The 12,471-nt window shown below is 44.6% G+C and overlaps 1 protein-coding gene across 3 annotated transcripts in view; it reads left to right on the plus strand.

The window, feature by feature from the left end:
• PPP6C (protein phosphatase 6 catalytic subunit) overlaps positions 1–12,471 on the plus strand; it is a 319,511-nt gene that overhangs the window by 45,972 nt on the left and 261,068 nt on the right. For 2 of the 3 annotated variants that reach the window (XM_073600349.1, XM_073600347.1), the window contains exon 2: positions 1,365–1,460. The exons of the other annotated variant lie outside the window; for it this stretch is intronic. In XM_073600349.1, the coding sequence (XP_073456450.1) occupies positions 1,365–1,460 (96 nt within the window). The remainder of the gene's footprint in view (positions 1–1,364; positions 1,461–12,471) is intronic. 3 annotated transcript variants of the gene reach the window in all.

A 12,471-nucleotide genomic window follows, 5' to 3' on the forward strand; every position in this document is an offset into this window, starting at 1 on the left:
ACAATAGCAGTAATAATAATATCAAAGTGGTACAAAACAGCATAAGACACACTGTCACATATACAGTATATAAACACAGGGTACAAAAAAAAAAATAGTAAAAAAGGGGGACCCTCAAATTATAACAAGTAGTAAGATCAAAGCCCGCTACAAATAAGGAAGAGGAGCATTTTATTGCATCAACCAAGGCTTCCAGATTGTATTGTATTTCTTAGGACAATTCCTATTAAAGAGGAGCTCCAGTCTCCTGAGTGGGGGGGACTTTTAATAAACAGCCACTTATCTGCTCCATGATCCAGCGCTGTGCTTACCCCAGCCATTATCACCTCCTTGTCTTCTGTCCCCGACGCCGGCAACTTAACTGTGGGCACCCAGCTGTGAGCGCTTGCTGATTCTCAGCCGGGTGCCCACTATTTATGTGCAGGCAACGCTGCGCATTGTAAATGGTCCCGCAGTCTTCTGGGACCTGTGACATGTCCCAGAAGACTGCAGGGGGCGGGGGGAACTGTACTCCTGTTTGCCAGGAGCATAGGTGCAGTTGCTATCAGGTGGCCTTATGTGTAAAAGTGTATTAAAAGCCTAATAAAGAAAGTCACTGTTAACGTTAAGGCTGATTTCACACTGGCAGCGTGGGCCATTAGCGGTAAAGCGCCGCTGTTTAAGAGAAGTTGCCCTGTGTTGGGGCACTTTCGAATCGCTTTTCAGGCACTTTGGAAGCGCTGCCCATTCTTTTCAATGGGCAGGGCGTTTTGAGAGCGCTGTGCTCCCAAAGATGCTGCTTGCAGGACTTTTCCTAACGTCACGCAAGCGCACCGCCCCAGTGTGAAAAGTCACACTGAAATGAATGGGAGGCAGTTTTCAGGCATTATTTAGAGGCTATTTCTAGCGCTAAAACGCCTGAAAACCGCCTCCGTGTGAAAGGGGTCTTAAGCTCATGAGCTAGGGAATATCTTGGTGGTATATTTCAATTATGTATACAGTATATGGTAATGAACAAGTACAGTATATGTTATGTATATATTCGACCTCTTTTGCATTTTCCCCGCCTTTTTATTAGATTTTATTTTCTTGTGGTGTGCTTTTTGATAGTGGTTTATGTTTAACAATTTTTTTTAAAGCTGTATATTTAACAAAAAAAAGTAAAAGACGGGCTGTTTTGATTTTAAAATATCTTTTTTTTATTATAGTATTTGAATGATTTGTCTGACCAAGCGTGTGTGTGTGTGTGGTTGACAATTCTTGGAAGTTTCAGCATAGGCTGCTTTGGGGATAGACTGGTACCAATGTCACGGTGTACTCTGTGGGAAAAAATGTATCTGCACTTTACAAATGTAATAAATACTTTCATTTTTTTTTTTCTAAAGCGTTTATGTGATTATGTTTGTGATCTTCTGCTGGAAGAGTCAAATGTTCAACCGGTGTCAACACCAGTTACAGTTTGTGGAGACATACATGGCCAGGTATGTAATCCAAGTTTGTTTTTATTTTTTTGTTTTATATATAGTCAAACGGAATATTTCCTTTTTTTAAGCAATTTGTACATTAGTAGGGGTACATAGTATGAATTAATGTGTTTTTATATATTTTTGGACCATATTTTTTTCTTTCTTAGGACTTGGCCCCAAAAGAGAGATTGCTAGACACTGGTAAACCTGGTCCTGTCTAGAGGTCGACGGATATGGGTTTTTCTCTGGCCGATGCCGATATTTAGAAATCGCGATGGCCGGTATATAATGCCGATATTTTTTTTTTTTTCCCTTTCATCTCATAAAATGTAACAGTTAGACCCCTTTCACACTGGGGCATTTTTCAGGCGCTTTTGGGCTAAAAATAGCACCTGTAAAGTGCCTGCAGAACGGCCCCCCTGCAGTCTGTGTGAAAGCCCGAGTGCTTTTACACTGAGGCGATGCGCTGGCAGGATGTTAAAAAAAAAAAAAAAAAAAGTCCTGCAAGCAGCATCTTTGGAGCGGTGTATACCGCTCCTCCACCACTCCTGCCCATTGAAATGAATGCGCACCGCTGCCGAAGCTCCTGCGAAGTGCTTCGGCAGCTGTGCATTTAACCCCTTCCTCGGCCGCTAGCTGGGTTATAAGCGCCCCGCTAGCAGCCGAATGGCGCCGCTAGAATGACGATAAAGTGCCGCTAAAACTAGCAGTGTTTTACCGTCAACGCATGCCCGCTCCAGTGTGTAAGCAACCTTAAGTAATAAGTGATACAGAAATGTTTTTACATTTATTAAACAAAACAAACCTCCAATCAGTTCACATGTATGTATAATTTAGATTAAAAAAAAACTATAATTTAAATATTAAATACACAAAAACAGGTAATCAAAACTTTTGGACGAAAAAAAAAAGGGCTAACTTTACTGCTCAGTTTTTTTGTTTTTTTTTAATTCATTAGTGTATTTTTTCAAAAAAATTGCGTTTGAAAGACCGCTGCGCAAATACCGCGTGACATAAAATATATCAACAACCGCTATTTTATTCCCTAGGGTCTCTGCTAAAAAATATATATATATATAAAATGTTTGGGGGTTCTATGTGAATTCCTAGCAGAAAATACAGGATTTTTACTTGTAAGCAGCAAGTGTCAGAAAAGATTTAGTCTTTAAATGGTTAAACTGATAGATCCTACACATGGAGTTCAGTCCATTGATAAGTGCAAACATTGTATCTTTTTTTAGATTTGTTACGGAAATTTGGTTGTACGCAGAGCACACAGCCAAATCTCCTGTTTCTAATCATAATAACAATTTTGTCTAATGATATAAATGCATCTCACCTTTTGATCATATGTCTCTCCTTCTGATATAGCCCCTCCTCTGGTGTGTGTGCCCCATGCTCACAAATAGACCCAACCTCACGTTTCCAGTTCCAAAATCACACTGCCCCCTCAGCCGTGTGCTCACTCTTTATTAGCATAAGAGGAAGTCCAAAAGCTCGAGGGTTGGGCCTCCAACAACCAAACACCTCTTACAAAGGTTGTGACCTCACAGGATGTGAATGACCATATAATATGTTTTCTATTGTGAATAAAATATGGGTGTATGATATTTACATATGCTTTCCTTTTTGTATGTAGATTTTACGCAGTACCCCAACTTTTTTGGAATTGGAGTTGTATATTGCAACTGTGATATAAATCTTGGGCACTACACAGTGTAAACAAAAATATTCACAATAAGTTATGTAAAACAAATGGGTAGTAAAACTTTGCCCAGCGTACGAGCCCTAAGTTTCCAAGTCAGGGAGGAAAGAAAAGAAACAATGGAAAATTTTTAAGTAAAGTTACCTTAAGAGAGCGGTAAAATGAGTCCTTGAGCTGGTATATGCATGTTAAGGGCTTGTGCACACTGGGCATCAAAAACGCCACTTTTTGCATTTTGGCCCTTTTTTTTTTTTTCCCCCCTGCTTCTAAACATCCCTCTGTTAGCTTGTGTCCATGCGCACACAGACATTTACTGGTGTTTAGAGGTAGAAAAAACGCGGAACATGCCTAAACACTAGGCGCATTTAGCACTTGAGGGGATGGGGGCGAGCTGAGGAGAATTTTCTCCCGCTCACCACCATGCCCCCGTCTCTGCCTTTTTCTCTTTTTTGTGGTCTCTTGCCTATATCTTTAATCTGTCCATGGAAAGGATTTCCTCTTTCTCTTTTGGCTATATAGACAGACAATAGACATGTATAGATAATGATTGGGTGATGTGTGGTAGGGGGGTGGGATTAGGTCAGGAAGGAGGGAGGGAGAGGGAATATAGAATAACAATAATGTTTTTGCATTATGCAATATTATATGTAAACTCATGATGCTGTATGCTTTAAATTTTTGCAATATGAAAAACAATAAAAAGAAAATTTAGACTATTTTGGCCAATGAAGCGAACAAATGCCCAAAAGCTTGTCATGCCTAAGAGCATTTGCATAATGCAGCTTTAGTTTTTTTTTTGTTTTTTTTAGTTTTTTAAGCTGCATTTTCTTTGTCTGAAACAAAGGTGTGCAGGGGAGAGGAAAAAAATGTCCTGTGTGCACGAGGCTTTAGTGTTTATGTCATTTTTCAGGTCTTCCTTGATTTATTGCTTTTAGGAGTTTCTTTGCTTGAGGTCTGGGTCAAAAGCACCCAATGTATATGCGAGCATCTCATTGTTGTATTAGATTGTATTTTTAAAAGCTGATACTTCTTTCTTAATCTGCAAATATTGTATGATTACTTATGCGCTGCTATATGATATAGTGAATAAAATCGTGCGATGAGAGGAACTGCCGCACCACTGTCAATAGTAAAATACCTACCACTCAAAGTGAATATATGAAAAAATGTATGATGCTCGGTTGAAGCAAATACTAATAAATATCATGAATACACAAATTCCGGGCAGACGTAGCCCCAGGTTGGCCAGATCACTTCTTACTAGGTCAAAAGCAGAGGGAGGTCTGGCTCTTCCGGACATAAAACAATATTTTTCGGCAGTCATTTTATCCAGAATCTCAGATTGGAAATATCACAAAGATTCGAAGCTCTGGGTGTCACTGGAGGTGGCACTGGGGGGCTCTGACCTTTATCCCTTAATCTGGATCCCAAAGAAAGCCAGGCATTTATCTGGGGATGCGTCCCCTCTCACATGCTACACCCTAAGGATCTGGGACCTACTCTGTAAAAGACATGCCTGGCAATGCAACTCTCCTCTCATGCCAATAACTGGTCATATGTATTTTCCCCCCGGGAACATTGACCCCAAATTACACTCCTGGAACCTTGGGAACTCAGTTTTATTACACCAAGTCATTAAGGACTCTGACATTTTACCTCTTTCCAAGCTCACAACTGCTCCGAACCCATCGCTCATGGATCAATGGAGATATTTACAATTGTCAGACTTCATCAAAACCCTCCCAAAACCATTGCGCAATGTGACTAACCTAACAGTGATAGAAGCAGCATTTGTAGATGTCCACCCAGTGGAGAAACCTCTTTCTTATTTTTATAAATCACTAAGATCATTGGCTACTGCAGGATATCCTAGCTTCCTCCGCAACTGGGAGAAAGACCTCCATAAGACCCTAACTGAGACCCAGAGGTCATCCATCCTTCAACTCTCTCATTCATCGTCTATGTCCTCGAAAGCAGCTGAAGTTAACTATAAACTCTTGACCAGGTGGCACTACACACCTGCTGTTCTCCATAAGCTCTTTCCCCAGAACTCGCCTCTCTGTTGGAGGGGGTGTGGGGAGAGAGCGACACATGCCCATATCTGGTGGTTCTGCCCACTTATCAGACCCTTTTGGCTCACCATCCTCCACTGGATAAAAGAAATCCAGGGTTCAGAGATTCCTAATGACCCCTGGCAAGTATTATTGCATTGTACAGACGAACCAGCGGGATCATACAAAAAATCCATCACACCACATTTATTAAATGCTGCTAAAGCCCTCATAGGTGAAGTAGACCACACGTATTATATGGAAGATTTAACCTTCTCCCTCAGAAACAAATCAGACTTAGGGAGAAAAATATGGTCCCGGTGGTTCGCCTTCAAGTATTCCGCGGCATATGCGGAAATTATGGCTTTGAACACATAATGTGCTCTTATTTTAATCTGCAGTGCTCTGGCTGAGGTAGACACCCTTCTTATCCCACCTACCCCTCCTCCCATTCCCCCTCCCCATCTTCTCTTGCTTTATCTCTGTGCTTTTCTTTTCCTATCTTTTCTTTTTTTTTTCTACCACACAACTTTCACATCTTTTACTTTTAATGTTTAGATGTCTCTATAAATGAAAAACATGTCGGGATCAGGTCCTGTTTCAAATGATGTATTTTATGCTATCTGATCGTCCATGCTTTGCATAGTTATCTCTGTATTTTGTTCCAGTGTGCTCTGGAATTTACAACATTTCATGTATGTTTTGTTTGCTCAAGCATGTGATTGGTATCTCTTTGTATTGGACTTCCTGTCATTAATAAAAATATATTAAACAAATGAATACACAAATTCCTTATACTGTTCCGTGTAACACTGTGCTCGGTGATACCTTACACACATTTTAATGAAAAATTTGTGATAATAAACATCCAAAGAAAAATAAATAAAAAACTTTTATGGTTTTAAAACTCCACAAGTCCATATAAAGATAGCTATGTATTAGCCATTACCCGACACCTCGGGGTGCAGTGCCTGCTCACCTTAAAGGGGTTGTAAACCCTCAAAGTTTAAAGGGGTTGTAAACCCTCAAAGGTGAAAAACCTCCTGTGATGCAGCAGCCCCCCAGAGCCCCCCTTTTTACTTACCTGACTCAGTCTTTCCAGCGTAGGGGACGCGCTTGCCAGCTCCAGCCGGTGTCTCGGGTCCTGATTGGATAGATTGATAGCAGCGCAGCCATTGGCTCCCGCTGCTGTCATTCAAATCCAATGACGCGGGGGGTGGGGTCGATTCCTGCTGTCTTTATCATTGGACGCAGCAGCAAGACACTGGAGTGCGCCTGCACGATTGCCCCGAGGGAGAGCAGCTTTCCAACGAGGCACTCGAGAAGAGGAGGAGCCTGGAGCTCTGCTGAGGGACCCCAGAAGAGGAGGATCACGTCACTCTGTGCAAAACTAACTGCACAGAGGAGGTAAGTATGACCTGTTTTGCTTTTTTTTTTATTTTTTTAAACCTTTTAGATATCCAATCAGACCTATTAAAGCGCCTTTTAAAAACTTATGCTGTTTGCCCAGTATGCTTCTGACTAGATAGCCTCCTCTTGTAATATGCTTTAAAACTAGACAAGCTCCACTTAAGAATGAGTACTCCGGATATATGAAAAAAATATATATGCTCATAGCGTATTAAGCCTTCTAAATGATGTCCTTTTTATAGATTAAAAATCACTTACAAAAATTCTTCTGGTTTACAGCATATAGAAATAAAAATCCACAACGGTAGATTGCCTCCTCACCGCTTTTTCCAGGTTCTTTAAACATAACTAAAATGTTATACTTTCCTGCCCTGTGCAGTGGTTTTGCACAGAGCAGCCTGGATCCTCCTCTTCTTAGGTCCCTCGTGTGCGCTCCTTGCCCCCCCCCTCCTGTTAAGTGCTCCCACAGCAAGCAGCTTGCTATAGGGGCACCCAAGCTGAGCCATGGCTTTGTGTGTCCATTCAGACACAGCTACAGTTCGGCACTGCCCCTTCTCTCCCCATTGGCTCACTGATTTTGACAGCAGCAGGAGCCAATTGCGCCACTGCTGTGTCTCAGCCAATCAGGAGGGAGCGTCCCCGCTGGCCGAGGCACTCGTTCATGGGACTCATGGAGTCATGGGACTCCACTAGACCTCTGAAGGTATGCTGTGGTATGTGGCGCCAAGCTGTAAATAGCAGATCCTTTAGCTTCTGTAAGTTGTGAGATGGGGGCCTCCATGGATTGAACTTTTTTCAGCAAATCCCGCAGATGTTTAATTGGACTAAGATCTGGAGAATTTGGAGGCCAAGTCAACCTCTCATTGTAGGCACCTTTGGCTGTGAACATGGGTCAGCATGGCCACCCCGACTGGTCTTTGGCTATGCAGCCACATACGCAAGAAACTGCAATGCACTGTGTGTTCTGACACCTTTCTGTCGCAACCCGCATTAAAGTGATTGTAAATCCAAGTTGTGTCTTGTTTTTTAAAATAACACTTTTATACTTGCCTACTCTGTACAGTGGCATTGCACAGAGGGGCCTGAACCGCCTCCTTTCTGGGACCTTGCTGGTGCTCCTGGCTCCTCCTTTTCTTGGTGTGCAACCATAAAACGCATTTTCCTATGGTGGCACACCTCTGGGCTCAACCCTGAGACATGCTGTCTGTGTCCATAAACACAGACAGCACGGCTCTGCACCATTCCCTGCTCCCTCATCACAGGATTTGACTGGCAGGAGCCAATGGCTCCTGCTGCCTCCTTCCCCATTGGTCAGGCTTATAACGTTGCATCAGTTCATCTTGACCTCTTTCTCAAGGTTACACAATAGAGTTTACGGAATCTCCCCCCAAGAAGATTTCTTTTGACGAATACCCCAAGGGATCCCATAAAAGCCCTGGCCATGAAGTCACTGTTAAGGGAGCTGATGCAACAGGGTGTAGTGGTCCAAGTGCCACCAGGAGAGCGACAACAGATTTTATTCTCACATTTTCTTAGTGACGAAACAGGAAAATTCTGATTTGATCCTCAACCTAAAACCTCTGAACAAGTCTGTCAACTACAGTAAGTTCGGGATGGACTCTTTTTTTTTTTTTTTTTTTTTTTTTTTCAGCCAGAAATCTACTAACCCTAGAATGTGTTTGTTTTATGGCATAAATAGACTTAAAGCGGCGTTCCACCCAAAAATGGAACTTCCTTTTTTTACGGTTCCTCCCCCACTCCGGTGTCATATTTGACACCTTTCAGGGGGGAACAGATACCCTTCTAATACAGGTATTTTGCTCCCACTTCCGGGCATAGACACACGAGCCACCCGGTATCTACGCCACTTCCCGTCCCGTCCCCCCTCCCGCTGCCTTCTGGGAGGCACACAGGTCCCAGAACACATCTGAGACCAGTGGGATAGCGCAGCGCGAGTCGCGCATGCGTAGTAGGGAACCAGGAAGTGAAGCCGCAAGGCTTCACTTCCTGATTTCCCTACCGAGGATGGCAGCGGCAGGACCCGAGGGCCAAGGGATAGATCTGCTTTGGGTGCTGACATCGCGGGCGCCCTGGACAGGTAAGTGTCCTTATTTTAAAAGTCAGCAGCTGCAGTATTTGTAGCTGCTGACTTAAAAAAAAAATAGGCGGAACTCCGCTTAAGGGATGCATGTCCCAATTTCACCCCAGTCCCAAAGGTTTCTCAGATTGGCTGTAAAGATGGAAGGCACAATTTGTAATTTACAATTCAGGGCCTTGCCGTTCTGTCCATCATCTGCACCACGGATTTTTACCAAGGTGATGGCAGAAGCACGAGCTCTGCTTTGTCTTCAAGGAATAGCAGTAATTCCTTATCCGGGCAACCTGCTATTCTATGCTCCCTCAAGGCAGAGGTTACAGAATGATTTAGTCAAAGCACGCAACCATCTGGAATCTCTAGGATGGATTCTGAACCTCTGTCCCAGGAGGTTTTGGTTTCTGGTCGATAGGATCAACTTTATAGATCAGAAGATTTTTCTCCTGCAAGAAAAAAGACCAGGTACAGTGCACAGTATCTATGCTGCAGGCCAACCAGCAACAATAAGGGAGATAATGTCGGCATTAGGGGTTCTGCCCTCGTCCATGCCGGCCATTCAGTGGGCGAGACTACACTTCAGAAGTCTATAAGCCTTCCTCCTGAGGTCGTGGGATCACACAGCTTAAGATCCCTGGACATGGAAGTGAAGATTACCATCAAAGTGAAGAGGTCTCTATGGTGGAGGAATCAGGAGATCCTATCAAGGGGCCTGGGTTGGGCCTTCCCAGTTGAAAGAAGACTGATGACAGACGCCAGCTTTTGGAGATGGGGGGCCCACCTAAGAGAAAATTTGGCCCAAGGAAATTGGTTCAAGAAGGAGGCGACAAGATCCCTCGCATTGGAGAGAGTTGAAGGCGATCGCTTTAGTGAAATTCGCACAAGCTCTCCAGTCTCACCACGTTCAGGTGTTGACAGCCAATGCCATGGCTGTGGCTTATTTAAACAGACGGGGGCACAAGGAGCAAATCCTTACAGGCACTGGCAACAGAGATTCTTCTATGGGCAGAGAAGCATTTGCTATCCTTGTCGGCAGTCCACCTAAAATACTGATAGGCAAAAATGAACAGAGTGGTGGATTTCCTAAGCAGGTACCCCATTCAGGAAGCGGAGTGGTCTCTGAATCCGGAGGTGTTTGGGATGATTTCCAGTATGTAGGGACAGCCAGGGGTGGACCTGTTCGCCTCCAAGGAGAATGCACAGGTTCCTCGGTTCTTTTCGCTAACCAATCTCTATGGGTCCCTAGGGATGGATGGATGCCCTGGGGCATCCATGGAGATTTTTGTTACTCTATCCCCCCTTTCCAGTTAATTCCACTGGTTTAACACCAGAAGATCGAACAGGAAAGGGTATCAGTCATTCTAATTGCCTTCTTTTGGCCGAAAAGAGCAAGGTTCTCAACCGTTCTAGGAATGGCGACCAGGCCCATTTGGTATCTACCTCTTAGGCAAGATTTGCTAATCCAAGGTCCAATAAATCGCCCAGATGTGGCCAGGCTGTCCCTTGCAGCATGGTATCTGAGGAGCAGCTCCTAAAGAGTAAGGTGGTTTTCAGACTGTCTGGTTATAACATTGCCATCAAGCAGAAAGAAGGTAACTTGAACTATCTATACTAATGTCTAGAAAGTCTATAATTCATGGTGCATATCATCTGCTCAAGTCCCGAAGAACCTATGTCTATTTTGTAGTTTTTGTAAAAGGGGCAGATAAAGGACTAGCAGTCTGTACCCTGAAAGTACAGGTTGCTGCGCTAGCGGTCTTCCTAGAAAAATCTGTTGCCTCTGAACCTAGTTAGGTTTGTTTTTTTTTGTTTTTTTAAGGCTCTTACAAGGTCAAAGCCAGAGCCGATCAAAAGTTTCCCAAAATGGGACTTGTCAGTAGTCATGCAATCTCTAGCAAAAGGTCCGTTTGAACCTCTGGAGGAAACGTCACTCAGATGGCTCACTCTTGGTGCCCTTTCACACCAAGCCGCATTAACCCCCCGCTAGCGGCCGAAGAAAGGGTTAAAGGCGCCCGTGTAGTGCCGCTGCCGAATCGCTTTGGCAGCAGTGCCCATTCATTTCGAGGGGCAGTGGAGGAGTGGTGTATACACCGTTCCTCCTCTGCCCCAAAGATGCTGCTTGCAGGACTTTTTTTTAACGTCCTGCCAACAGAGTGCCCCGGTGTAAAAGCACTCAGGCTTTCACTTTGGGTGGCAGGGGAGGCATTTTACAGGCGCTATTTTTAGCCCTTTAGCGCCTGAAAAAAACCCTTAGTGTGAAAGGGGTCTTAAAGCTGTTTTTCTGATCGCCATTACGTCCGCATGCAGGATCAGCGAGCTACGCGCTGTCAATTGGAGAACCTTGCCTATCAGTATTTTTGGACAGTCATCCTTAGGACGGGCCCAAAATTCTTACCTAAGGTAGCCTCAATGCATAATCGTTCACAGGATATTGTTCTCCTAACCTTCTGCGCTAACCCGTCGGGGGAGAAAGATCTTTTTTCATATGTTGGATGTTAAAAGAATTTTGTTACATTACCTGGAAATAACAAAGGACTTTAGACGTTCAGACTTGTTTGTCCTTTTTTCAGGCAACAAGAAAGGTTGCCAGGCTTCTAAAGGATCAATCGCTAGATGGCTGAAATTATCCATCCTCAAAGCATACTCTCGTGGGTTTGTCCCCACCAGCTGGAATTCGTGCACATTCAACCAGAGCGCTTGCGGCCACTTGGGCAGAAAGAGCTGGTGCCACCCCTGAACAAATTTGCAAGGCGGTATTACAGGCTGGACCGTACATTTGCCAATGATCAAACATTTGGCAGGAAGGTCCTGCAGGCTGTTGTCCCGCCTTAAGGGGGTAAGTCTCTGTTACCCTCTCAGGTGCTGTCCTGAAAGACGCTTTGGGAAAATTCAAGTTAGACTTACCTGTAACTTGTTTTCCATAAAGCCCCATACACACGATAGGACTTTGTACGAACTTTCCCTTGGATTTTTGTACAAAGGGAGTTGGCCAGAAGTTTGTCTTGCATACAGACGACAGGATTTTTCCAGCCAACTTTCACCATATCACGTGGTTTTTCCAGCTCTTTATAACCACCCTTTGGTCAACTTGTGTATTGTTGTTGTCTGATATTGTGTGAATCTCACCACTTTTTATTGGCGAGATTGACACCTTGAGCCAGGTTGACACTGGAGCGGGGATCCAACTTGGATCCCCGCCAATGCCAGGCACTGTGTTTGGTATGAATCTTGAGAGGGAACTCCACGTCAAACTTTAAATAAAAAACCGGCATGGGTTCCCATCCAGGGGCATACCAGGCCCTTAGGTCTGGTATGGATATTAAGAGGAACCCCCTACGGCAAAAAAACGGCATGGGGGTCCCCCCCAAGTCCATACCAGACCCTTATCTGAGCATGCAGCCCGGCCGGTCAGGAAAGGGGGTGGGGACGAGCGAGCGCCCCCCCCCCCCCTCCTGTGCCGTACCAGGCCGCATGCCCTCAACATGGGGGGTGGGTGCTTTGGGGGCGCCCTGCGGGCCCCCCACCCCAAAGCACCTTGTCCCCATGTTGATGAGGACTAGGGCCTCTTCCCGACAACCCTGGCCGTTGGTTGTCGGGGTCTGCGGGCGGGGCGCTTATCGGAATCCGGGAGCCCCCTTTAATAAGGGGGCCCCCTGATCCCGGCCCCCCACCCTATGTGAATGAGTATGGGGTACATCGTACCCCTACCCATTCACCTAGGGAAAAAAGTGTCAATAAAAAACACAGTACACAGGTTTTTAAAGTAAT

Source organism: Aquarana catesbeiana, linkage group LG09, assembly GCF_042186555.1.
Source record: "Aquarana catesbeiana isolate 2022-GZ linkage group LG09, ASM4218655v1, whole genome shotgun sequence".
Classification (NCBI taxonomy): Eukaryota; Metazoa; Chordata; class Amphibia; order Anura; family Ranidae; genus Aquarana; species Aquarana catesbeiana.